The sequence below is a fragment of the Panthera uncia genome (assembly GCF_023721935.1).
Source record: "Panthera uncia isolate 11264 chromosome C1 unlocalized genomic scaffold, Puncia_PCG_1.0 HiC_scaffold_4, whole genome shotgun sequence".
NCBI lineage: Eukaryota > Metazoa > Chordata > Mammalia > Carnivora > Felidae > Panthera > Panthera uncia.
The window spans coordinates 103,496,431-103,521,562 of NW_026057585.1; the positions used below are offsets into that span (position 1 = coordinate 103,496,431).

The window sequence follows — 25,132 nt, forward strand, 5'->3', positions numbered from 1 at the left end:
AGACGAGTCAGGATTTGCTGTACAAGATGCTGGAAGGCACAGAACTACCCCCCGAAGTTCAGCTTTTGCATTTCCGTTTTGTGATTCCCTTGTTCAACCGAGCACCAGAGGGGGTTTCTAAACACTCGAGCACTTAGGATGTGGACTGCTCTATAAATGGGTCTGCAATATTTGAAAAGTAAAAACCTCAGTTAACTGGGGAATAAAAAGGGAAGAGTTTTGACAAAGTGCAGTTCTAAATATACGTTTAAATGAACAAACAAAAAGAAAAAAAAAAGTGAAGTAATGCTGTTTTTGTTCCGACGCTGCGGCCTCAGTCCCGACGCGACAGGGGCGGCCGGGGGAGGGTGGCGGAGGTGAGCGGCGCCCGGGCAGGCGGAAGGCGGCAGTGTTCCGGCTCGGGGCGCCGGCGGCCGGCACAGGCGGCCTGGGTCCTCGTCGCTGAAAAAATAGACTCTGGAGAAAACCCTCCCTGTCCTCGCGCGGGCGCGGACGAGCTGAGATGGCTTTGCGGGGCGGCGCCCCGGCTCCCTTAGCAGGTCCTCAGATGGCGTCACGTGTTGGTGGGGCTTTGAAAAGTTAGTCATTAAAAAACCTGTTGATTTTTCGGAGTATCAAGTCTTCTCGTTGGTTTTAAATAGCTTATAACAAAAATGTAAATGGTAGGACGTCCCGGCAAGCAGAAGGACCGCGGCGGGCACGGAGCCTCGGCCCCGGCTCCGCTGGGAACCCGGCTTGCACACTCGAACTTGGCCAGTAGAAAATTTTGCAGTGGATTCCAAAAGTATGTGGTTCCAAACGCTCGCTTGGTTATAGGCACAGTAAGACGTTGTGCTATGTGGACGCGGGGGCGGGCCGCGGCGCGCAGGCGCAGAGACCCCCGGCTGGCGGGGGGGTGCGGGGAGGCCGCCCGGCCGCCCGCGGGCTCCGCTAGGGCTCCAGCTCGGCCGCGCTCTCGCTGCCGGCGGCCTCGGGCCGGGGCCGCGGCCACAGCTGCTCCTGCAGCTCCTTCACCACCTTCTCCAGGTGCTCCCGGGCCTCGCGCTCCCGAAGCAGGTCGGCCCGCAGCTGCTCGCGGTCCGCCTCCGCGTGCTGGAGCTTCACCTGCAGGTCCTCGATCTGGAAGGGACGCCGGGCGTCAGCACCCGCCCCCCACCCGGCCGCGCCAGCCGCCCTCCTTCCCCTGCGTGGGACGCGCGCCGCTGAGCGAGGGAGGCGGCAGCCGGGGCCCGGGAGGGCCTCTCCGGGGGCACCGTGACCCGAGTCCAGACGGGTGTGCCGAGCCGCTGGCGGGTGGGAACTACCAGCCCCCTCCTCCCCCAGCAGCTGCCTCGGGGCGCCCTCGACATCCTGAGGCCAGTTTCCCTCCAAAGCCCAGACCAGACCCTCCCAGCACCGGTGAGGCAAGGGGAGGAGGGGCTGCCGTGCCCACCGCCCCGCACCCGATCCCTGGCCGGGCAGGACGGCCCATCCGGACGTGCTGAGGCGTTTAAAGCCGTGTGGGGCGAGGCTGGGGCTGCCCGGGGCTCCTCTGCACCGCCGGGGGGGCGGCTCAGAGCCGGTTTCTCAAGGGAAACCACCAAAGAGGGGCGTGGTCGGGAGGGAAGAGGGCAGAGAGCGCCCACGTGTGCAGCCAGAGGACACCTTCCCGCGCGGGGGACCGACTCCCAAAGCCCAGGAGAGCGTGCAGCGCCAGTCGGCCTGCCGGTCCCCCGTGGTCCCCTAAGCTTGTGGTGGACCCCTCGAGGTGAGAAAGGACCCCAAGATGCCAGCACGGCGCCTGCCACGCGGCCGAGTCTGGAGGTGGGGCCCCGCGGCCTCGCCGACGGTCCGGCCCCGGGCCCCACAAGCCCGTCTCCCCACCTGTCACCCAGGCACCAGGTGATGCCTCCAAGCCCCTGCCACAGCCCCCGCCTGTACCTGGGCCGAGTACTTGGCGCGCAGGCGGCCGGCCTCGCAGCCCTTGTCGCACACCCGCACCTGCCGCGCCTGCTCCAGCTCCCGCTTCAGGCGCAGCCGGGACTCGTTGGCCTCGCGCATCTTCTTCTCGTTCTCCGCCCGGAGGCGCTCGATCTCCTTTCGCAGGTTGCGCTTGGCCTCCGTGGCTTCCCGAAGCTTCTCCTTCTTGGCCACGCGCAGAAACTCCAGCTCCTGGGAGGGTGGCGCACACACCCGGGCTGGGGTCACCGCCCCGGCCCCTCTGCCCCCGCCGCTCCCCACAGCCTCCCCCTCAGGCGTCAGGTGCCACCTGCCTTCCCGGACGCCCCAGCCCCTCCCGGCAGAGCCCCTCGGCCCGGCGCGCTCCAGCCTCCAGGCGTCCTCCAGGCCGGGCGCCCGCTCAGGCTCCCTACCTCCCTCCTCAGCGCCTCCGCCTCTGCCCGTCCCTCCCCAGCCACCAGAGACGGCCGCCCCCGCGCCACAGGCGCCAGTGAGCCCGCGTGTGGGAGATCACGCCTCCAACCAGACCAGGGAAGGGGCGTTCTGAGCGAGCGCCCGACACACGCTCAGGAGAGACGTCTGGGACCCGGCGCCCCGGGGACCGGCAGGCCCGTGCTGTGCTAGAGCCCACGTGTGAAGCTGCCAGACGCCACCGCCACCGCAGAGGTGTGAACTCGCGATCCCGAGTGCGCCCGGCAAGGCCGCAGAGTCGGGGCGGAGGCCCCGCCCGCCCCTACGGAGGCGGGACCCAGACACCCTAGGCCCCAAGCGCCTTCTCGGGCAGGAAGCAGTCACTTGAATGGAATCATCTAGAATCCGGCGTGCCTGGAGCCAGCCGGTCCCGCCCGCACGCTCGTTCCCTCTCTGACGACACAGGGCTTTCGGGAACGAGCCTCGGGCGGCAGGCCAAGCCCCCGCTCCTCCCCGGCGCCCCGAGCGACGGGCCGGCCCTGCGAGGGGATGGGGGCCTCACCTGGTGGAGGCTGCGCTTGGCCTGCAGGGCGGCGCTCAGCTTCTCCTCCTGCTTCACACGCATCTTCACCACCTCGTGCAGGAACTTCTCTTTGGCTTCCTTGGTGTCCAGGCCGCCCTCCAGGGCCTGCCGCAGGTGCTCGAGCTCTGCCTCCAGCCCGCCGCTCGCGGTGTCCGCGGGGGCAGCGGCCTCGGGGGCGGCGGGCGCGGCGGGCGGGGCGTGCATGCCCGGGGAGCTCAGGTCCTTGGCGGAGCTGGATGAGGTAAGGGACGGGGAGGAGAGGGAGGACAGGGAGGAGGTGACTGCGGACACAGGGACGGGAGGGGAAGCGGACGTTAGCAGAGCGCTCACCGCACCTCCGCGCAGCGCGGCGGCGCCCGGGGGCAGGCGGGGACCCCGACTCACACGTACATTCCTCCCTGCTGTCCACTTCCACCTCGGCCTCCGAGTCTCTGCCGTCCTCTGGGGCGGCCACGGGCGCCGGCGTCTCCGGGGCTCCGGGGGTGTCCACGGCCAGCTTCCGCTTCCGTGGCTGGATGCAGGTGGCCAGAGGCTCGGGGGCCCGGGACACCACGGTGGCACAGGGCGGGCTGCTCACGACCTTCTGCTGGGCCGGCGGTGCCAGGGCCACGTTGGGGGCCACACCCGTCTCAAAGCTCTTGTAGGAGTAAAAGCTGCAGGGGTGGGGGGACCTTGGGGCCACAGGCGTCTGCCCCCCCCACCCCCCTCCCCACGGTGGCCGGCACGTGAAGGCTCCCGGTGGGACGCGCCCCCCCCGGAGGGTGTGAAGGAGGCGGCGAGAGCCAGAGCCCCGGGGCAGCTGGAGCACGGCCGCTGGCCGCACCCCAAGCACAAGTTCTGGCCGTGCCCACCCGGACGCCAGTCAACAGGACCCCCGCTTCTGGGACTCCTGCCGGAACGGGGCTAGTTCCACCGCCACGCGGCCCCACGCGGACGCAGGTTAGAGCGAAGCCGCAGGCGGGGACAAAGAGCGCCAGGCCCACAGACCCGGGACCCTTCACCGGCCGTGTTGAGCGCGCACCGCCATGCACTCAGGCGTTTAAGGGGCGCCCGGGAGGGGTGGGTGCCGGTCCTGAGACGCGCAGGGTGACGGCCTCGCTCGAATCACACGCGCTCTGTCTGAGGACAACTCCGGGCGGCCACGTAAAGGAAAGGTCTCACCCACCGATAATTACTGACCGCCAGCAGCCGGCACGGCAGGTACTCACCTGTCTCGAATCAGGGCCGGAAGGTGCGGGGAGAGCTCTTTGTCACTCGCAGAAACCGCAGGGGACCAGGGTCGGAAAGCGGAAAGGCGCTGGCGAGGGTGAACGCAGCCAAGGCTCTGCTGGAAGAGGCGCCAGGGGTCAGAGGCAGGAGCGCAGAGCCCCGTGCCCGTGCCCTCACCTGCCGCCCGCGTCCCCGTACCCACCACCCCACGTCCTGTACCCGCCGCCCCGCGCCCGACCTTGCTGGAGGAGCTGGCCAGGGTCCGCAGCCAGCCAGACTGTTTGTCCTTCTCAGAAGACGTGGGGACTTGGGAGGGGGCGTCATCTGTTTTTCGGATGGAGGCCGGGGGCTCGGAGGAGACCTGTGAACGACACAAAAGTTGTCACCGGAGCCCCTGAGGGCATCGACGCTCTGAGCACCAGGCGTGCGCGGTGATGTGCGGCCCGGACTCCAGAAGGACAAGCCACTTCCGTGAGAAAGGGCGCCGTGGCGCTACCTGTGGGGCTACCGTGCCGTGACCTCCCCCGATGGCCGCAGGAGGCCCAGGGCAGGGGGCCCAGGCCGGGCTCAGGGTGGGGACTAGAGGGGACAGCCCCTGGCCACAGCCCCAACAGCCAACAGGAGCCACAGGCGCTGACCTCCTCCCGGTGGCCATACTAGGTGGCGGGCAGGCTCACGGGCCAAGCGTGGGGCCAAGTGTGGGGCCTCTGTCCCTGGGTCCCCGGTGTTCTGGGCGACGAGTAGAATTTCGACCACTTGCCGTCGGCTGGGGGGCGGAGGGGGCAGCTGCCCTCTGGCAAGCTCCCCCAACCCCGAAAGCAAGCATCCTCAAAAAAAAGGGACAGACCCCTTCCACCAAGTGCACAACTCCGCTTTGGGACACAGGCCACACTCCTGCTTTCCTCACACCTTGCTGCTGGAGGCTGGAGAAGCTGCCCTAGACTCCCAGGGACCCAAAGGTCTGTGGGACACGATGGTAGGCATGGCCTCCCAAGCAGGGGTCAGAAGGAGAGCCACCTGATGGCACAGGATCCCTGAAGGAGACAGGGTCTCTTCCGGCCAAACAGTCTGCGGAGATGGACCGTGCCTCCCCCCCAGGGCAGCTGTGCTGGGGTCCTGGGGTCCGTACCACAAGGTGGACACACTGCCACCCGCCTGGGGCCGCCAGGATGATGCCTGACATCAGGGGGAGCAGGTGCGGGGAAGCCTTGGCCGGGAGGGGGGTGGGGGGGGGATTAATGGGGGAGGGGCTCCTCCCTGCTCTGGAACAGGTGGGGAAATGCTGTATCACAGAACTGGCCCCGGGAGGGAGGTGGGGGAGGGGGAAGGCAAGTGGTCAGGCAAGGTGTCCCCCCTCATCGGTCTGTCACCACAAAATTCAAGAGACACAGGGCTGACTGGAGCCCGGGCACAAGGCCCGCGGACCGAGGATCCCAGAGGAAGGGCCTGACCAAGCCCAGCACATCTGCCTGCACGCGTGTTCGCGGGGCACCCAGCCTCTCTCGGTGGACAGACAGGCGCGGGGGGGGGACTCGTGCAGGGACACACCTGCCTCTGTCCTCATGCAGAAGCAGATGCCCCAAGGCCTGTGGCCCTGCAGCCGAGGGGGACGCGCCCAGCTCCGGGGAGGCGCTTCAGGGCAAACCCACAGACGGCTGTGGACGGTCTGCTCAGATGCGAAACAATCAGGAAAGAAAGACGGCTTGTTGGCGCTTTTTAGGGGCAAGAGTCCGGTGATGTCTGCCTGCGCGGCCCGGCCGCCTCCGGCCGCCTGTGACAGGGGAGCGGGGGTCAGTCACGCCTCACGCCAGCAGGGGTGGGGCTTCCTGTCGGAGCAGATAGGAGGCCGGGAGGGGAGAAGACAGGCCGAGTTCTCACCGAGAGAAAAGCCGCTGGCCTGGCGCCGGCTCCTGCAGGTTCTGAGAACCCTCAGGGAGACTCCAGGGGCGTCACACAGCTCCGGCTACAGGGCCAGCCCCACACGTATGGGGCTGGCGGGTGGCGCCCGGCGCCCATTGGCCAGAGCCCCATCCACGCGGCGGGGGAGAGCGGGGCAGGTTCCCGGGCAGGGACGCGGCCTGCCAGCACCCAGCGCTCAAAACCAGCCCATCGGTTCTGGAGAAAGGGCCAGAGCCTCCCTCGCCCCCACCCACCCCGAGCTCCGTCAACCCCAGGAGAGGGAGGTGTCTTCACGGAGCTGGAATGACTCCTCTGAGATTCCTATAGCAAGAAAACCCCCCACGAGCCCCTTCTATCGACGAGAGAGAGAAGCAGGAAGACAGCTGGGCCAGGACATACCTCTTCGGGCCTGGAAGGCCACTGTCCCCAGCAGGGCACACTTGGGCCCCGGGGACGGCAGATGATCAGGGACAAAACTGCCCAGTGATTCCTACTCCGCCAGAGGTCAGCAAGCAGGTAAGGACATTTGCTTGTGGTTTCTGCCCCTTCTCAAGGCCTCCACGCCAGACCCGGGGGCCCACAGACCTCAAGGAGGGCGCAGGCTTCCGGGCCTAGGACACGGCCAGGGCGGTGGGGAGCCTGCCCCCGGAACCCGCCGGTGGCCCCCCACAAGGGCGAGACCGGGACGTGGCACAGGACACGTGCGGTCTCCGGGACAGCGCGCCGAGGGCCATCCCGCCACGGGCAGCCGCTCCGTCGAAGAGCTGGCCGTGGACGGCACAGGCACACGCCCAGGACTGTCCGGCGGCTGTGCGCGTTCCTCGCAGAGGAGGAAAGGACACCCACACGGGGGTTTCGCATGCTTCACGCCCAGGGGCCTCTGCAGGTTTGCAAGACTCGGGGCACGATTTAGGTGTGACCCTGCTACCTGACCTTCACGTCAACGGGGGCCAGGGTGTCGGTCGAGACGGGCTCCATCAGACACACACGGAGTGGGGTCAGGACGGCTGCCGGGCTCTCAGCCACCACCCAAGACCAGCGCAGGGAAGAGCAGGGTGGACGAGAGGGCCGGTGGCCGCCAGAAGCCACAGCGGCTTCCGGCATCAACCTCGGGGCCTCACGCCGGCAAAGGCCACGCCTCAGCGCCCGGGCCCCGAATGCACAGCGGGACAGCCTGGGCCACGGCCCGGAGGCAGGGCAGGGCAGGAGAAGGTCTTTGGGCTCCACGCCACTGGCTCCCCTACGCTCTGCTGAGAGCCCCGTGTTCCAGCAGCACTGGAGCAGGCCTGGGCGCGGAGCTCTGACCTGGCATCTGGGGAACCCCTGGTGGCAAGACCCCTGGGAGAGACGCCACTGGCTGTGCCCCACGCGCTCTGGGGGAGCGAGCTCACGACCACTTTGCCTCCCAAGGCTGCCGGCCTTGCCACCCCCACGTACCACTTTTCGTGTGCCGCCCTGCACGTCCTAAAAAAAAAAAAAAAGTATGTGGGGGACGAGGCGGGGAGGAGACGATCCAGAGGCCGGCCGATGGCGCCGGCCCAAGGCCCGAGAGCGCGGTCTGACTTCGGCGCGGAGCTCTGGCTGCCACAACAGCCGCTAACCATCACGCAGGTACCCAGTTCTGGGGTGACGCACCAGTAAAGACACAGCTCCCACCCAAGTGCCAGGCAGAGCCAGGGGGACACCCAGATGGCCCAGCAGCGAGATCGGCACCCACCCCAGCGAGGCCGGGCTGGTCTGCGGGCGTGCACAGCGCCTCCAGCTCCAAAACCAGCACCGGCACCGGGACCAGCACGAGCACCTCCCATGCACAGATGCCACGGGACCGTCTGAACACAGAGCAGCGCTGACAAGGCCACGCCCTGCAGACACGCGGCCTCCGATACACAGCTCACACGGGGGGACAAGAGCCGGCCCGGGGGGGCTGTCCGGCAGGAGACGTCAATCTAAGTCAGTGGGAATAAAGTCACCGTCCCCACCCAGCTCCACAGAGCCCAAATTTTACTCAGAGGCACTTGAGGGGTGTGTGGACCTCGGACTGAGGATCTGAATGTGACTATCGGGACCGCCCGTCCTACCTGGAGCTGCCCATGTTCCCAGAACCAGAAGCACAGTGCCCGCTGGGTACCGGCCCCGCCAGGGGCACGGATGTCCAGGAGCAAGCGTGTGTTCAGGGGTAAGTGGCGGCTGCAGCACCTGCCCTCCGCACCGGCTCCCACAGCTGAGGGACCGCTCAGGCCAGTGGGGCCAGGGTCTAAGGCTCCCCCCCTTGTCTGAGATGCCTCCCCAGCCCCCACCCCCTCTCTCCGTGCCATGTCTAGGCACCCTTGGCACGCGTCACAGCGCCCAGCCTCCCCACCGTGGAGGTGTGCACTCAGAGCTCACGAGAGCACTGGATGACACATTCAGCTGGACAGGGTGCGTGGCACCACGCACCCCCCCCCGCCCCCGCGCAGCCGGGGACTGTCTGGTTTGTGTCTTGCCTGGCCGTGTACCCCCAGGCCAGGAACACATGCCGCCCTGGGCGCCACACGGTGGAGCTGACATCAACTGCCACCCAGGTCCCCTCTGGCCCAACAGTGCCAGGTGCTGGCTGGGAGCATCGTCACCGTAGCCGGCCACCGTGCGGAGATGTCCGTGGGCCCAGAGCTCCGGATCCCCACCGAAGGCGTCCCGACAGAGGAAATGACTCTCGGGTTCCCGAACGCACAGCAGCAGGGCCAGGCCCCGGTGGCTGGGACAGAGCCAGGGACCCACGAGGGCTCGGCGGCAGCGATCGGCTTCACCCAGCAGCGCCAGGCAAGGGGCAGGCACAGCCTGACCCGGTAAGGCTGCAGAGCTGAGCCACAGGAGCCACAGTGGCCAAAAAGCCCTCTCCGGTGGCGTGTGCGTAGGAAGTGACGGCCAGCGCTCCGCTGACACATCTGGTCTGACGTTGACACCCTTTGCTGCCTCGGGTGCAGAATTCTGGTCACTTCCCCAGGGATCAGGAAAGAGAATGTCGAAGTCACAGGTGGGACGAGGGGCAGAATCCCCAACCTCCCAAGACCCCAGCTCGCTGTGGGCCGGACCCCACGGGGCCCAACAGGACCGAGGACCGATGTCCAGACCCAGGGGGGGCTCTCCAGGGTCCAGGAGGTGAGCCCCTTCCTGGCGTCACGGCGGTGGGAGGACTCACCAGACCCCATAATGACACGGAGCCTCAGACCACGCGCGTCCTCCTGGACGCACGGTGTTCCGCCGCCTGCCAGAACCACGGCCAGGCCACGCGCCATCGGCACCTTGGCAGGAGCAGCTGTAAAGAAGGGCTGCCCGTGGTCTACACGTCCTGCAGCCTTTCAGTGGCCAATCCCCCACGGCCTCCGCACCTGTGCTCCAGCGGAGCCCAGCCCCACGGAGAGTCGCCACGCAGGAGAGTACGGGCAGACCCCGCCGCCTCGACCGCCAGGGTGCTCCCAAGGCAGGGACGGTCACCGTGGGCGGTGCCCCGCTGCAGGGCCTCAGCCTGGTGCTCCCGACACTGTGCTCGTCCACCCTGCCTGTTACGCCTAATTGTTAATTAGAAGCCGAACAACAGGTCCTAGCCCTGTCGCTCTCACCGCCGATCGGCGCGGACGGTCCCTGCTTTGAGCCTTCGGACACGGGGCTCTGAGCCAACCTCTGCAGAGAGGGCTCACACACCCCGATCAAAACGAAACTGGCAGACAGAGGTGTGCGCCCACCCAGCGGCCCCCGAGGGGCCCTGCCGTCCCAGCGCCGAGCAGCCGGCACCTCTCTCGGCCTGGTTTGGCCACGCCAGGGAAGGTCGTGGTCGTCGGGCTCACGGACAAGGTTCTCGCGGTGCCTGAGGCAGAGGGCGCCGCTGAAGGCCGTGGCACGGGCAGAGGGGCTGGCCTCCACCACTCTGGGCGATCTTCGGTCTTCAAAGAACAAGCGATTACTGTAAGGTCTGGGGCAGCTACCTGCTGGCAGGCCACACAAGGAGGAGGTGACGGTGCTAGAGGAGGCCCCTCTGTCCGTCACCGCACAGAAAATGAGGGCTGAGGGGCCTGGGGCTCCAGGGGACCCTGCGTCGCCCCCGGGAGCCCTGAAGGCCACGGTCACATTGTCAGCAGTGGGTTTTGCACGAGAAGCAGCATGCGAACCTGGGGCGGGGGAGGGGGGGGGGACTGTGGAGCAGGGGCCTCAGACACGGAGCTTCCCGACTCCACATGCCCCCAGGGAGGGAGGGCTGGCTCGCTGCTGTCCCTGAGCAGGACCCTCACACTAAGGCCCACGGCGCCAGCAGGCTCCACAGGGAGAAGGCAGAGGGTCCCCAGACAACGCCTAGACACCAAGGAGGTTGCAGCCAGACGGTGGAAAAGGCGGCCTGGAGGCCTCGGCAAACACCGGCGGCCACACGGGGTGACTACTTCCCATTTATTTACCAGCAAACAAAGAGAGGCCTAGAGGCCTAGAGGACCAGAACCAGCACAAATCCACCACGGAGACCCCCCAGCCTGGGCCTCAGGCAGCCTGACCCTGAGGCCGACTGCACAGACCTCGAACAGGCCTCACTGGTAAAGAGGCACAGTTGAGACTCAAACGACAGAACGCGGAGAACACCGGACCAGCACCCGGCAAAGCGGCTGCAAGGTCAACAGACGTCACTTCCGCCCAGGCCACCACCACGCACGGCCACGTCAGACAGGCCACGTCTCGGCCCGGGAGCGAGGGCGATGCCTGACCCAAGGAGGGTGTGGAGAAGCACCCGGAGTCCCCACCGGAGCCGCCACCAGAGCCACTCAGCAGAGCAAAGCGTCGTCCTGCACGGTGACCGTCAACTTGTTAAAAGGACAGCGCCAACCCCGGCGTCCACCCCCCGCAGGGCCCCGTGTCTGCACGAAGCCAGGGTTTGCTGCCGAGGCCCCGCGAGTGGCACAGTGTGTGTGCGGCCGAGATACCGTCAGGAAGGCAGCCGGGCGTCGGGCAGGCCGTCGCCCTCTCAACGGAGCCAGCTTCCGTTCCGCACGACCGGACGGCAGAGTGGGCACCCGTGCCAAGAGACTAACCTGAGGGGCTCGTCCCAACTCCCTCCGGGCAGCGGGACCCCCACGGGAAGCTCACAGAGCCGGGTGTCCGTGCGGTAGTGCGGGACGCTCCTGCCCGCGTCCCCTCCGGCCTTCCAAGGGCCCACGACGCAGCCTCGGGTCTGACCCGCGAGCAGCTGCCCACACACGGCCTCGAGCCGCGGTCGCTGGAGCGGTCAAGTCGGTCCGGACTGTCCCGCACCGAAGGCCTGGGCCGGCCGTGCCAGGAGGCGGGCGGAGTCTCCTCAGACGCCCAAGGCTGTTCTGCTTCCAGCGGAAGGGTCTCTGGGAGGTGCCGACAGCGCCAACGTGTCCCGCAGAGGCTGAGGCCCGGGGGCGAGGTCACCGGCCGCCCGTGCGCACGGCCGACCTCGTCCGGGAGGCCGGGATGACAGGCCGCAGGCGCGCACCCCCGGAGGCCGCGCTACCCAGTGGTGGCATCACCCACACGCTCACGTTCTAGAAATGGAAAGAATGGCCACCAGGAGAGCCACGTCCTGCGTGGACGCTCCGGAGGGCCACCAGTCACGGGCAAAAGAGGCCGAGTGCGGCGCGAGATCCCGCTTCCGGGCCGGCTTCTTTCAGAACCTCCTGTAGCGCCGCCACCGTTGTTGGCTTATGTGATTTCCTATGTGGCTGCGAAGTGTCTCCCTGGAAAGGGCGCGACCCCAGCCTCGTGTCTGCTTCTCACGCGTTCGCTGCGCTCTCCGAGCGGAGACGGCCCACGCCGCTGGCCCAGCACCCCTGTGGGGAGGCCCCTTCAGGTTCTTGTGCCCAAGATTGCTTCTGTGCGGCTTCTCGACAAAGAACTGCCTCCTTACACCAGCTCGGAGAAAACTCCGGGACTCTGAGGTCTACAAAGCGGGGGCCGCAGACGCCCGCAAGGGTTTCTGGCAGAGCTGGGGACGCGGCCACAGCCCCAGCCTCCCTGACAGCCCACCCGCTCAGGTGACACCGAAGCACGAGGACAAGATAAAACAGGAAAGCGGAAATTCATCAAGGTCAAGACCTCTCTGGGCTTCAAAGGATGCCACCAAGAACGTGGAAAGACCACCACAGAAAGGGAGGAAAAGACGTGCAAATCAGGTACCTGATAAGGGACCGGGATCGGAATTCACGAAGAACCAAAACTCAGCCAAATACCTCACTACGAAAAGGGCAAAGGACGGGACCAGAACTCCTGCGAAACGAGACCCACAACGAGCACGCAAAGAGGGTCGGCACCACGGCCATCAGGGAAACGCAAATGAAAACCGCACACGCTGCCGCCGAGGGAGGTGGGCGCCCACAGACGTGCCCCGGGGGCCGCGCTCCTCTGCGAAGCCCCGAGAGAACCGCGAAGACGGGCCCAACGGCCGTCCGAGTGACCGACCGTCCACGCCGTTGAAAATGTGCGTGTACCCGTGAGTCCCCACAACTGAACGACCAGGCCTCACCGTTCACACGAACATGGGTCCACACGTATCTCGTATATTCCGTGTATCGCACGCTGCGTCTTATGATAAGGTAGACTATGGGAAACAGCGCTACTAAGAAAATCAAAAGGAGGAGGAAAAGCATTTGTGGATCTGTATTTGTCGATACCGATACCGTAGTCCCGTGGACTGTTTACAAGACGAACCGTCCCTCGGGACCTACATCGATGTTGTCTTCTGTGACAGGAGACACTGGAGATGTTACACGCGATACTGGCACTGACACCGAAGATGAAAAGGTGGTGTGGAAAATAAACTCGTATGTATTTACAAGCATAACGATTCACTCACTGATTACGAAGCAGACGGGACCGCTTTCTGGCAGCCTAGCCAGGGCACAAACGTAGGAATCGTTACGAAGCTTTTTATGGCATCTAGGATTACAGTCGTATTCTTTTTTTTTTTTTTTTTTTTAAGTTTACTTATTTACTTTGAAAGAGAAAGCGAGCAGGGGAGGGGCAGACAGAGGGACAGAGAATCCCAAGCGGGCTCGGCACTATCAGTCCGGAGCCCAATGCGGGGCTCGAACTCCCAAACCAGGAGGTCACGACCCAAGCCGAAGTCAAGAGTTCAACACTTGGGGCACCTGAGTGGCTCAGTCGGTTGAGTGTCCAAGTTCGGCTCAGGTCATGATCCCACGGTTCGTGAGTTCAAGCCCCAAGTCAGGCTCCAGCACGGAGCTGGCTTCGGATCCTCTGTCCTCCTCTCTTCCTGTCCCTCCCCCGCTCACGTTCTCGCTCTCAAAAATAAAATGAAATAAACATTTAAAAAAAAAAAAAAAGAGTTGGGGGCGCCTGGGTGGCGCAGTCGGTTAAGCGTCCGACTTCAGCCAGGTCACGATCTCACGGTCCGTGAGTTCGAGCCCCGCGTCAGGCTCTGGGCTGATGGCTCGGAGCCTGGAGCCTGTTTCCGATTCTGTGTCTCCCTCTCTCTCTGCCCCTCCCCCGTTCATGCTCTGTCTCTCTCTGTCTCAAAAATAAATAAAAAACGTTAAAAAAAAAAAAAAAAAAAAAAAAAGAGTTGGACACTTAACTGACTGAGCCACCCAGGCGCCCCCAGTCATAGTCTTACTATAGAATTGGAAACGCTGTTCCATTTTTAAGACCGTTTACCGGTGATGACAGGACAGTGTGCAGTCTCTCCAATTAGGAGAGAGGGGACAACTGCACTAATTCTCTGAAGGCAAAGTCACAAGACAGTAAGCCAACTAACACATGACTGGTCTTGTATTAAGAATCACTCCGAGGGGCGCCTGGGTGGCGCAGTCGGTTAAGCGTCCGGCTTCAGCCAGGTCACGATCTCGCGGTCCGTGAGTTCGAGCCCCGCGTCAGGCTCTGGGCTGACGGCTCGGAGCCTGGAGCCTGTTTCCGATTCTGTGTCTCCCTCTCTCTCTGCCCCTCCCCCGTTCATGCTCTGTCTCTCTCTGTCCCAAAAATAAATAAAAAACGTTGAAAAAAAAAAAAATTTAAAAGAATCACTCCGCTCGTGCCTGTGCAAGGAGAGGCTGTGAATGGCACCATGTAGGGACTATGTCGTGTGCATACATTTTGATAAATGTTAACTTTTTATAGACTTGTGAGTTTTACTGCAAAAATGATAAAATAGACCAACATCTAAATGTATCGTATGCATTCACAACATACCTAACTTTTTAATTTTTTCCGTATCTCCAGGCTACACGGTCATCCACAAGTTTTCCAAACTGTCGCACATCTCCAAAAATTTTTCCAATGTGGTTCTTGAGTAAAAACCTGCACGTAAGTGGACCCGCACGGTTCAAGCCCGTGTTGTTCAAGGGTCAGCCGTACTAGGATTCTGCAAGGTGTTACCGATGGAGCAGTCTAGATAAAGTATACGGGAGAACGTCTCTGTTATTTCTTATGGTCGCGTCCATCCACAATTATCTCAAAAAAAGAAAAGATGATTAAAAATATGCAAGGTGTGGAGTGCCCGGTGGCTCAGTCGATCAAGCGTCTGACTCGTGGTTTCGGCTCAGGTCACGATCACGGCTCGAGGGATCGAGCCGCACGTCGGGCTCCGCGCTGACAGTGCGGAGCCTGCTTGGGATTCTCTCTCTCCCTCTCTACATACATAAACATTAAAACAATTATTTTCAATAAAAACAAAAAAAGCAAGCCGCCGCGTGACACTGGGATGGCTACCCTTTTTTAAAAGAGGGGCAGTACAAGGCGCTGGGGACGCGGCGAGAGATCCGGGCCTCCGTGCACTGCTGGCGGGAAGGTGAAGGGCTGTAGCCGCTGCGGGACAGTTAGGTGGTTTCTCACAAGGTTAAATAAAGAATTAGCCTATGACCCGGCAAGCCCGGTCCCGGGCGTCCACTCGAGATGACTGAAAACGCACGTCCAACACGAACACTTGCACGCGAGTGTTCACACAGCACGATTCGCCGCAGCCGGCGCGGAGACATCCCACACGCCCTCCCCCCAGAGGAGCGGACCAGCAGGTGCACGCCCTGGACCCACGCTCCGCCTCAGAAGGAGCGAAGCCTGGACGCGCACGATGCTCAGGGAGAAGTCCACACAGAGGGCCACACGCCTGCTGTGTGACTCCGTTTCGATGAAACGCCCAGAAGAGGCGAATCCACAGCCAGGAAGTGGAGTGGTTGCTGGGTGTGGGGGGAGGGGAGTGAGGGCGCCGGAGTTTCTTTCTGCGGTGACGAGAATACTCTAGAAGGTGATAACAGCGATGGCCGCATATACTAAAAACCACCGAACCGTACTCTTACAAAAGGTGCGATTTCTGTTACATGAATTATATCTCAATAAAACTATTAAGAAATTCTAAAAAAAAAAAAAAGTGAAATGAACTGTTGGCTGAAAACCCAAACCACCAAGGTCAATGGTTTTCCCCGGCTCCCGCCCTCCTAGCAGACAGAGCGAGCCGTTGAGCAGGACACGGGCACGGCCCCTCTAGGACAACCGGGTTCCTCGGCACCACCACCACCACCACGTGGCTCAGGTCCCACACACAAGGCCCGTGCGGAAAGGAGCGCCCGTCACGGGTCAGGGAACGTTCCGGTCTGGCCCCGTCCCAGCCACAGGATGCCCCTGTCTGAGCCGTGGGCGGAGGGGCGGCAAGGGCTCCATGACAGGCAGGGTGGCCTGGCACAGACCCTGGCCCGCTCCCACTGCGCCAGGACCTGGTGCCAGGACAGCGGCCGGCGGGGCGGAGGGGCTGAGCCACTGGGACTGCAGGCAGCTCTTGGGAGGGGAGGAGAGTGCGAGGGGCAGCCGGCTCAGGGAGACGGGGGGGGACACGGGCTCCTAGAGGCCACTGTGCCCCGGGCAAGGGCCAGGCATCCTATGTGAGCTCTGGGCGAGGCCTCGGCGCCCAGCTGGGCAGCCAGGGCGACTCCAGGATGACAACGTGGCCCTGGCCACGGCTGCGGGGTGTGGTGAGGGCGTGCTGCGCTCAAACGCGGGGGCTCAGGGCAGGAGGGGGTCCACGAGGCTCCCGAGGCCCACCTGACCCCTACCTCCCCAAGCCCTGCGGTCTGGTGTCCCGGACGGTGGGCACCGCAGGAGCCCACCCCGGCTGGCTCGCTCAACCTGGCGCCAATCCCCAGACGGTGCCGCTCGAGACCACCACGCACAGCGCCAGGCCCGGGCGAACGTGTGCGTGACCCCTGCGCCGGCCCGAGGCGCTCACCCTCACGCCGTCGGGTCAGCGTCCGCTCCCCTCCCCTCCCCCACCAGCGCCCACACTAACGGTCCCTCGTCTGTGCCCCGACCCTCAGTTTCCGAAGACCCAGGGCCGCGGGGCTGGCACCTGGGGGCAGCCTGCTCAGAGGACCCCTCTGTGGGGCCATCACTGCCTCCTGAACCACGCACAAGACAGAGCAGCGCTCGGCCCAGCCTCGGGGACCCCACACCGTGAGAACGCGCCTGAAGTTCTCGCAGATCAGCAACGTCGTGTCTGACTGCGACGGAGCGTTTTTAGCAGGTAGAGATGTCACGGGAAAACCACATCTAGGAGCCTGAACACGCGCAGCCATTTCCTAGACGCTGAATTAAAAACCAATTCTTTTTCAACAGGCAGATTTTAACGCAATTCAACCACTAAGTGACATGTCCAACTGGAAACCGGCTGCACGTTCAGAGGCGGGGGAGGCGGGGCCCAGCGTCTGGGTCGCCCGCAGGTTCCAGGGGACCGGAGCCTTCTGTCACATCAACCTCACCGAGACTGCCACAGCCCAGGGACGAGAGCCCGCGGGCTTCACCCTCCGGAGCAAGGCCACAGGGGGCGCAGGGCTGGGGCTCTGCGGGGAGCACGGGGGGGGGGGGGGGGCGGAAGTGCTGGGGGCCCGACTGTCCAACTCATTGTGTGGTTTCCCATCACTCGTGGGTCAGCAGGAAAGAGCCAAGACCACGAAGTGAGAGACGGAAACTCTTCATAGAAACATCAGCAAGGAGACCGTCAGGCGGAGACCCCCACAGAACAGGGCGGGGTGGGGGGCACCCTGCCACGTCCGCTTCTCAGCCTCAGGGCGTCGAGGGGCCCGGAGTCGTCCTCCACAACCACTCCACACGTCACAGTCTTCTCTGACACAGCACAACACCCCCGTGACATGGGGCTGAGCTCAGGAGGAAAAGCCCAAGCGCCCGGGACCAAAGATGAAGAAAACCCTGTGATGCGTCAGCCACGCTAACCCAGGGTAGCCCGCGGCGACCACCAGGGGCAGACCCCCAACCGCCTGTACTGGGAGGAAGGAGACCGCCGAGTCCCCAGCCCACCCGGGACTACGGAACGGACCCGCGAGGACCTCCGAGAGCCCCCGGTGGAAGCTGAGATGAGCGGAGTCCGGGGCCAGCACCCGGCCCCGGCCCCAGACGCAGGGAGCGGGCCGGCCCCCAGGGCCTCGTCCGCTAGAGCAACGGGGAGAAAGGCTGTAACAGCCCTAGCTCAAAATGAGTAAACACGCAAAGAAAAAAATGCGAGAAAAGAGTAAGACATCAAAAAAGATCACACAGATTGGAAAAAAGCAGAACTTTCCAGAATAAAAATAGTTCTCAAGGAAATTATTCAAACGCAGCGCAGAGAAAAACGAGATGAAAACATGAGAGGTGGGAACAGACGTGAAGAGACGGGGAGGGATTCCAGGAGGAGAGAGCGGGGACGGTGGCCAAGAACCTTCCGGGACTGGGGAGAGGCAGGCCCTCAGGTTTCAGAGGTGAGGCAGAAGGGGGACCAGAATGGAAGTCTGACACTCCAGGTTCAAGGTCAACACCGTCATGCCACCACCGACAAGTTCTAGTGGGCGCCACGTTTCTGGGGCCATGACGTGTGGGGACACATCAGCATCCGATGTGGCAAATCCCCACAGACGCGGGGGCCTGTGACGGAAGCTGGGTCCTGAGAGCAACGGGAACAAATGTCCCCAACACATGCCCTCCGGCGATCACGTGGCACTCTCAGTGGGTCCAGGGGTCGGCACATCCTTGAGCACAAGGACATATGAACATGGGGGGACTCCAGTCACACCTGCCTGTCCACAGACAGGCACAAAGTGGGCAAGAGGTGGCCTGCAACGCACCGCCCACAGCCGCCCCGTGCTGCTGGGATCTCCCTCCGAGGGGCGTGCTGGGCTCTGCGACGGGCAGGGAGCCCCCCCGCCAAACCCCCCGGGGAAGAGCCCACCAGGCACAGCACGGGATGGCGTCCTCTTCCCCGCCCGGCCTGCGATCCCTGCTCGGCCCCTGAGCAGGGGCAGGGCCTCCTGGCCCATCATGTCCTCTAACGGGACAGGAGATGCTCTGTGACAGAGTTCCACCGTCTCCTACGGGTAAACTCTAAATCCCCAGCCGGAGCCACCCTAAATCAGCCCAAGATCTACATTATGGACTGTTCCCGAAGATTTTACAGTTCTAGAATCTGCACAGCTATTTTTATAAGCACCATTAATATTTTCCACGGGGTAATTCATGTTTCATATTATACTTAAATTAACCTATTTCTGATTATTGTGGTACAGGGGAAGCAGATTAAATTTGCAAGACAACGCCAAACCTCAAAATGAAGTGAAAATAGCAATTTTAAAGATTCACCTTGATCTTTTAAAAAAAACTTAAGTAGGTCAACTCTTCTGCGACTTCCACGCTGTTGAGAGTAAGCCGGTCCCCTCTAAGGAAACGCAGGTACCGACTGCTAGACCTCGCGCCCCTCGCCCAGGAATCGGACCTCACTAGGGCCAGAAACCCTCCTCGCCAGGGCTCTGACACTCATGGCACCAGCTGGTACTTTCCTTCCCCAAGGACGCCCAGACCCCTGCCGCTCGCTCCTGGCCTGGCACCACGATGGAAGGACGCTCCAGGCTCCAGGGCCCGCTGGGCTCGGGGATCACCTACCGGCCGGTCTGTCAAAACACAAAGAAACCCTCAAAAGCAGAGGGCGGCTCCGGGAGGGTTGGGGGGCCCATACGCCGTTCCTGCGGCCCAACTGCTCTCAGGAGGGGAGGGGGAGGCTCACCTCCACCGGGCCAGGGGGTCCGGGACCCCGATCGGAGACGCCCACCGGAGCCAAGACGGAGAATGGGTTCCCACGCAGAACGTCCATCCTGACCCCGTGGGCCCCCCACGCCCCTGCAGAACCTCACCGGTAGCATCAGAAGGTGCGTGGGGGGTGCCCAGGAGGACAACGTCGGGGGGGATGGACCCTCTCTTCAGCAGTCACTGGAAAGTAACTGTCGGAAGGACTGAGAACAAAACAGAACTCCAAGAACAATGAAGCCATTCTGAAAATCGATGGTTTTTGTTTCAGGGCTTATTTTAATGCTCCCCAATACTCTTGTTTTGGGGGAGCTGGTGAGCAGGAGGGTCTTTCCCCAGCGCCCAGCTGTCACGTCCGGCCTCCCGCCCCCACCAGAGACGACGAAGACAAACACGCCCTCCATCCAGAGTCACCAGAGTCACTGCAAACGCCGCACAGAGCGCGGGCCGCAGCGGAGGACGCGCGGCTCCCCCCGGCCGGCTGGCTCAGAACCGGGGCGGCAGGCCCGTGCCCCACGGAGGCCCCTCCGGAAGGAGGGCCGCCCCTCCTCCCCCACCGGCCTCCGCACAAACAACCAGCAAACTCGGGTGGCCCCAGCAGACCCAGCCCAGGAAGGGAGGGCCAGGGGCAGCACGGCCTGCAGCTGCCCGGGAACCTTCCTGTGGACACCCCAGCCGACCGCGGCCCCCGGCCGCCCTGGCCAGTCCCCGCCTCTGGCGTGGAAGCAACAGGGAACACTGAAGGCAGAGAGGGCAGCGGCCACCTCCTCCTGCCTCCTGACCCCCACCCACCCCTCCCCCACCGGGGGCTCCCGTCACCAGCCCCCTCTCTTGCCTCCCGCACCTGCCACCAGGACGCGCGTGGGCCGCCGTGGCGCTGCCCCCTCACCGCCTGTGTGGTGTCTCCATCGCCTCCCACGTGGACAGCGCCCTCCCTGCAGGTCCTGGTGACCCTCTGACCTTCAGGGATCTGCAAGCCCTGTCTGGGGTGTGGACCCCACACAGCCCTCGGCTGCTCTCCTTAAATCTGCAGGTGACCTCCCACACGCCCCCATCACCTGACCTGGTGCTCAGGACAAAAACCACATCCCTGATTCACACTGACGCCTGTCATGCTCACACAAGGAACGTGGGCGAGCGCGTGTGCGTGTACGTAGTGTGTGCAGGCGTGGGGGCGCGCGCATATATATCCTGTGTGGGCGCGAGGGCGCACGTATGTATGTTGTGTGCAAGAGTTTGGGCTCACACATGTATAGCGTGTGCGGGCGCGTGGGTGCGCCCATACAGGACGTGTGCGGATGTGCATTTGTAAGGTGTGTGTGGGCGTGCGCACGTATGTCCAGCGTGTGCGTGTGAGGGCGCGTATACTATGTGTTGTGTGACCTGTCATCTGTCAGAGGTGGAAGGCCTCAGAGAAAAGGCGAAGGGGGGGAAGGTACTTTGGGGGTTGATACGGGGTGTGGGTGACGCAGTCTGAAACGAGGGGATCGTGACGACGACTTCAAGGAGGGGTCAGGTCAGCTCTGCCCCCACCCCAGGGGCCCAAGGGGCCTCTCACAGAGCAAAACGTGAGAAGACGCTTCTTTTGAACACAAATGCGGTCAGGCTGGCAGGGGCAGGGTCACAGGTGGCCCTGGAAAGACGGACACCCCCTCACGTCCCTGCAGAACATCGGCCCAGATGCCGGCCAAGGGGCGGACGGAGACGCTGCTGAGTCCTCAGACCCAGCCAACACGGAATTCAAGCCGAAGCCACACCCGCAGGCCTCCTGCCTCTGGCCGTCTTCCAGTAAACAGCCTTCTCACTCCTTGAAACTCTCAACCTGACGCCAGCCACAGGTCTCAGGACGCCGGTGCCTCTCCCAGGGCCTTGGCCAGGAGCAGAGGGGAGGCGTTTAATCTCAGAGAAAGGAACCGGCAGGCAGACAGGACACGCGAGAGGCGGCCCTACCGCAGTTTCTGACCCCCGAGGCCACCAGCCCCACGTGAGGGCTGTGTCCCTGGCCACGCACCTCTCCAGGTGCCATCTCACCCCGTCACCCACCCCTGCAGGAGCAGCAGCTGGGCCTGGAGAGCCAGCAAGCCCAAGCCTGCCAAGCCTCCGTGCAGAGAAAGCCTTCCATCCGCTCAGCCCCTCTTCCCACGCACAAAGGCTCCAAGGCTCAGCACCCTCGATGAATTATGCATAACAGCTCGATTATGACGGAGCCGCGGGAGGGCTGGCGTGGGGGCCCGGGAGGGGGGAGGAGGAGGAGGAACCTGGCGGCGGGCATCCTGGAGGAGGGGGCAGAGATACTCCCGGCCCGGCGGGGCGGCCGCATCTGCGTGCGCGCCTGCAACACGGGCACAGCGCTGGCTGGTGCATTGGTGGGGTCAAAGGACAAAGAACTCCAAACTCCAGCCCACGTCTGGATCCCAGATCCTGGCTGGCTACCACCTGATTCCCAAGGGCCCTGCCCCAACCCCAAGAGACCAACTACCGCCAACCAAGTATGACCTCTGACTCCATCCAAGCACAGAGAGCCGCTGCTAGCCCTGGGCAGTGGTGGGCAAGCCCCCCGCCCCGGGGTAACTGGAGGAGACGCAGGGCCCCACAGGCCCCGGCCCCACACCTCCCTCCCTAGCGCCCAGGAGACACACACGGGAACAGTGACATCCGAGGCACTTCACCCACCAGACCTGCATTTCAGTGGCGACCCTGCAGGCAATTCACCCTACAAGCCACCAAGAGCGAAGGCTTCAAACCAAGTAGCAGGCGAGAAGGATGAGGCATCTCTGCTCTAAAACAGCCCCCCGGCTGCCCCCCCCCCAGGATGAAGCCTGCAGCTAACATACACTCAGGGGAGGTGGCCCCTGCAGTGGGCTGGGGGGGTGGGGAGCACTGCCTGGCTCCAGGCCCTGCGTCCATGGGGCAGACCCAGCAGTCCCCCTCGAGGCGGGGCCCGAGGCACAGAGTCCGTGGGCGATGTTTCCGGGAGTCTAAGGTGCCTACCCCGGGAGATCGCCACTTCCCTCGGGCCATGAAACTTCTGTGCGGAGCCAACACTTTCCAGTCTTCAGGGTCTAAATAAAAACACATCCCCAAGTGGCGTCCACTCGGAACAGGAAAGTCCGCCAGGCCCCCCAGAGCCTAACGCTCACATGAGGAGCAGAGCACCCGTTGTAGGACATCTGGCCTCCACAGCAGCTCCGGAGGCAGGGGGAGGGTGGGAGAGAGGGTCTGGGGAGGCCTGCCCTCTGGGTGCTCGCAAGCTGGACCTCTGATGGTTTCTTAATCTAAAAGTTAAGACATTCCCCCCCCGGCTGGCTCCAGGGGCAGGCAGTGCACGCACGGGGTTTAATGCTCTGCGGACGTTGTCCAGGGATGCTCGGTAACCTCCTCTTCGATAGAATGTTCTGTGTCGTGGAGTCTGATGGGACAATGGGGCGTGCATGGAGCCGGTGACTCCAGGGAGGTAAAGCAGCCAGAGTCAGGGGCAAGACCCTGCGTCGTCGCCGGGCACTCCCAGCCCCAGGAGGCCAGGGCTCCGCCCCACACACAGCCACGGGCCGTCCTGGTCCCCCTGCCCAGCTGAATGTGTAGGGAAGCGGTGGGGGGGTCGGGCAGGGTTGAGGGTACTGGTGGCGCGTGCGTGTAGCAGGAAGTGACAGAGAAATGGCCGAGTCAGCTTTGTGCTGTGTTTCCACTGTTCCGGGTAATAAGGAAACACACACGCGTGTTCCAGGCACAGAACACAAACTGTGTGATGCCAGTGACCCTGCATTCAAATTACATACTCTCGTGTGTGCACTTAAAACTGGCATCTTACAATATAATTTTTTTTTAACGTTTATTCATTTTTGAGAGACAGAGGGAGGCAGAGCATGAGCGGGGGAGGGGCAGAGAGAGAAGAAGACACAGAATCCGAAGCAGGTGCCAGGCTCTGAGCTGTCAGCACAGAGCCCGACGCAGGGCTCGAACTCACAAACTACAAGATCACAACCTCAACCGACTGAGCCACCCAGGCGCCCCTGGCATTGCACAATATGAAGATGAACAGTAAAACTTAGGGCAGTAACCTATATTTTTTAATTTTCCTTTACTGGCAAGGACCTTAAACAGCAATGAAAACCACTGCGACAAGCTGAAAAACACTGCAGAGAAGAGGGAACCTTCTGTGTCTGGGTTTGGGCACATTCTCGCTTCCCCGACCGGGGCCCCGCACGGTCCTTGACGTGCACATCAACACGGGGCCTGCAGTCACACGGCCTCAGCAGTGGCCACCGTGGTCCCTCAGGATCCTGGGCAAAGGCTTCCCACAGAGGACGGCCTCAAGCGGACCCGCAAGAACCCACAAGTGTCGCCTGAGAGGCCGCCCAGCCCGGCGCCTCGCGGCTGAGCCTCCCCTCACACCAGGCACGGGACCCTGGAAGCCATTTTCTAATCTGTTACAAAACAAAATCTTCCAGAGCTAGAGTTTTAAACCCACTTGTTAACACCTTGCAAATCCATGCAAAATCCAGCTGACGTCAGGGAAGATGGAAACTCACTGGAGAGAGTGAGCGCAGAGGCCACACCCGCCCGCAGCTGCCGGGCTCTGCTACGCCCAAGGCCACCTCTGAACCGAAGCCAGAGAGAGGCACGCTGCATCAAACTGCCCAGCGAGGCCCAAGAATATTCCAGTAGGTCCACACGGGAATAAAACTATACATCGGCAAGATCCAAAAGGCTTTCCGTGCTCCTAGTTCAGCTCACAAAGTACAACCGTTTCTTGCTCCTCTCACCAGGAAGGCCTCGTGTGTGTCCGTGGAGAAAAGCACGCGTGTCTCCCTAAACTCCCCTCTCTGCATTGGCCACTGGCGGGGACAGTCTCAGAACGGAAACCGAGCACCGACCCACCCTCCGGCCAGGGACACAGAGGAGCGCCACGTACGGGCCCACCTCTCCACCCCCAGACCTCCTCGGGGCGGCAGGTAATGGAAGGGAACTCACCCCGGGGAGGTATTTGGGCAGCATAAGGGCATAAGTTCCCGGCCAGGAGGAGACCTTGCCGCAGGGCAGAGGCCTGGGGACCCTCCCTGCTGTGGATCGCAGGTCAGCGGGGGAGGGGCCCTTGGGAGAGGACACCTGTGGAGCTGGTGGCCCAGATGAGCAGGGGGACGCTGCCTTGGCCCCTTACCTTTGCGGTGCCTGGCACACCGTACGTGCAAATAGCACTGAGCAGAGCAGGGTGACCCAGAGCCAAGCGAGGAGGCTGCGGCTGGGTGCGAGGGATCGGAAGGGAAGTGTGGGCAGGAAGGGAGAGAGACCCTGGTCTGTCCATCACCGGTCATCACCGTGGCGCACTGGCAAGACCCTGTGGGACCGTCTCCACCCAGCCGGACACTCCCGCCACTGGACAGGGGCTGTCGGGGGGGGGGGGTGGTCGCGGGGCAGATCCCCCCCAGGGCAGTCAGCAAAGGAGGCGGGTGTGTAGGGGAGAGGGAGCCATCAGGCTGCAGGGGGGCTGCAGGGCGGCTCTGGAGACCAGCACTTTCTCTGTCCCAGCCAGGAAGAGGCGGCCCCGCCCCTGCCAGAGCTGTTTTGCTTCCTCAGCGCCTCCTCCCCTCCTCCCCTCCTCCGCCTCCTCCGCGCTGCAGTGGCGGCAGCGCCTCCTTGTTTTCTCTCCATAGAAACCGACACAACAGCCCAGAGGACAGGGGGGCGCTGCCGGGCCCGCAGGGCTGCCTCCACTTCCGGGCCGTGGCAACGAGGCTGGCCAGCAACAGGCAAAGTCACCGGCGGAGCGTCCCAAGCGCCAGGACTGAAAGACGGCTGGCGGGCCCGCCACGAGAGGAGTGCGTTCTGATCGCGGACACGGCCCAGAAGCAGGCACTGGACCCCCCCAGGGCTCTGACCAGCGCGCAGAAAGGCAGGGCCACCACAAGGGTCCGTCCGGAGCAGTGCGCATACTCCCTAGGAACCCAGCGAAACAGCACACTCTGCAAAAATGCACGTGTCACTCTCAAACAAGGTCTCCAGGGGGCCTGGCCCCTCCTGTCTGAGGTGGGGCGGGCAGGGGAC

General features: G+C 63.3%; 1 protein-coding gene across 4 annotated transcripts in view; it reads right to left on the reverse strand.

The window, feature by feature from the left end:
* Window positions 1–903: 903 nt before the first annotated feature.
* SKI (SKI proto-oncogene) overlaps window positions 904–25,132 on the reverse strand; it is a 67,371-nt gene continuing 43,142 nt past the window's right edge. The window contains exons 2-7 of one of the 4 annotated variants that reach the window (XM_049618245.1): window positions 4,380–4,502; window positions 4,141–4,256; window positions 3,323–3,585; window positions 2,912–3,213; window positions 1,921–2,151; window positions 904–1,119 (exon numbers count right to left, since the gene is read on the reverse strand). In XM_049618245.1, the coding sequence (XP_049474202.1) occupies window positions 931–1,119; window positions 1,921–2,151; window positions 2,912–3,213; window positions 3,323–3,585; window positions 4,141–4,256; window positions 4,380–4,502 (1,224 nt within the window). In that variant the 3' untranslated portion in view covers window positions 904–930. Of the gene's footprint in view, window positions 1,120–1,920; window positions 2,152–2,911; window positions 3,214–3,316; window positions 3,586–4,140; window positions 4,260–4,379; window positions 4,503–25,132 lie in introns of all 4 variants that reach the window. The other 3 variants (XM_049618243.1, XM_049618244.1, XM_049618241.1) reach the window with 3 other exon arrangements.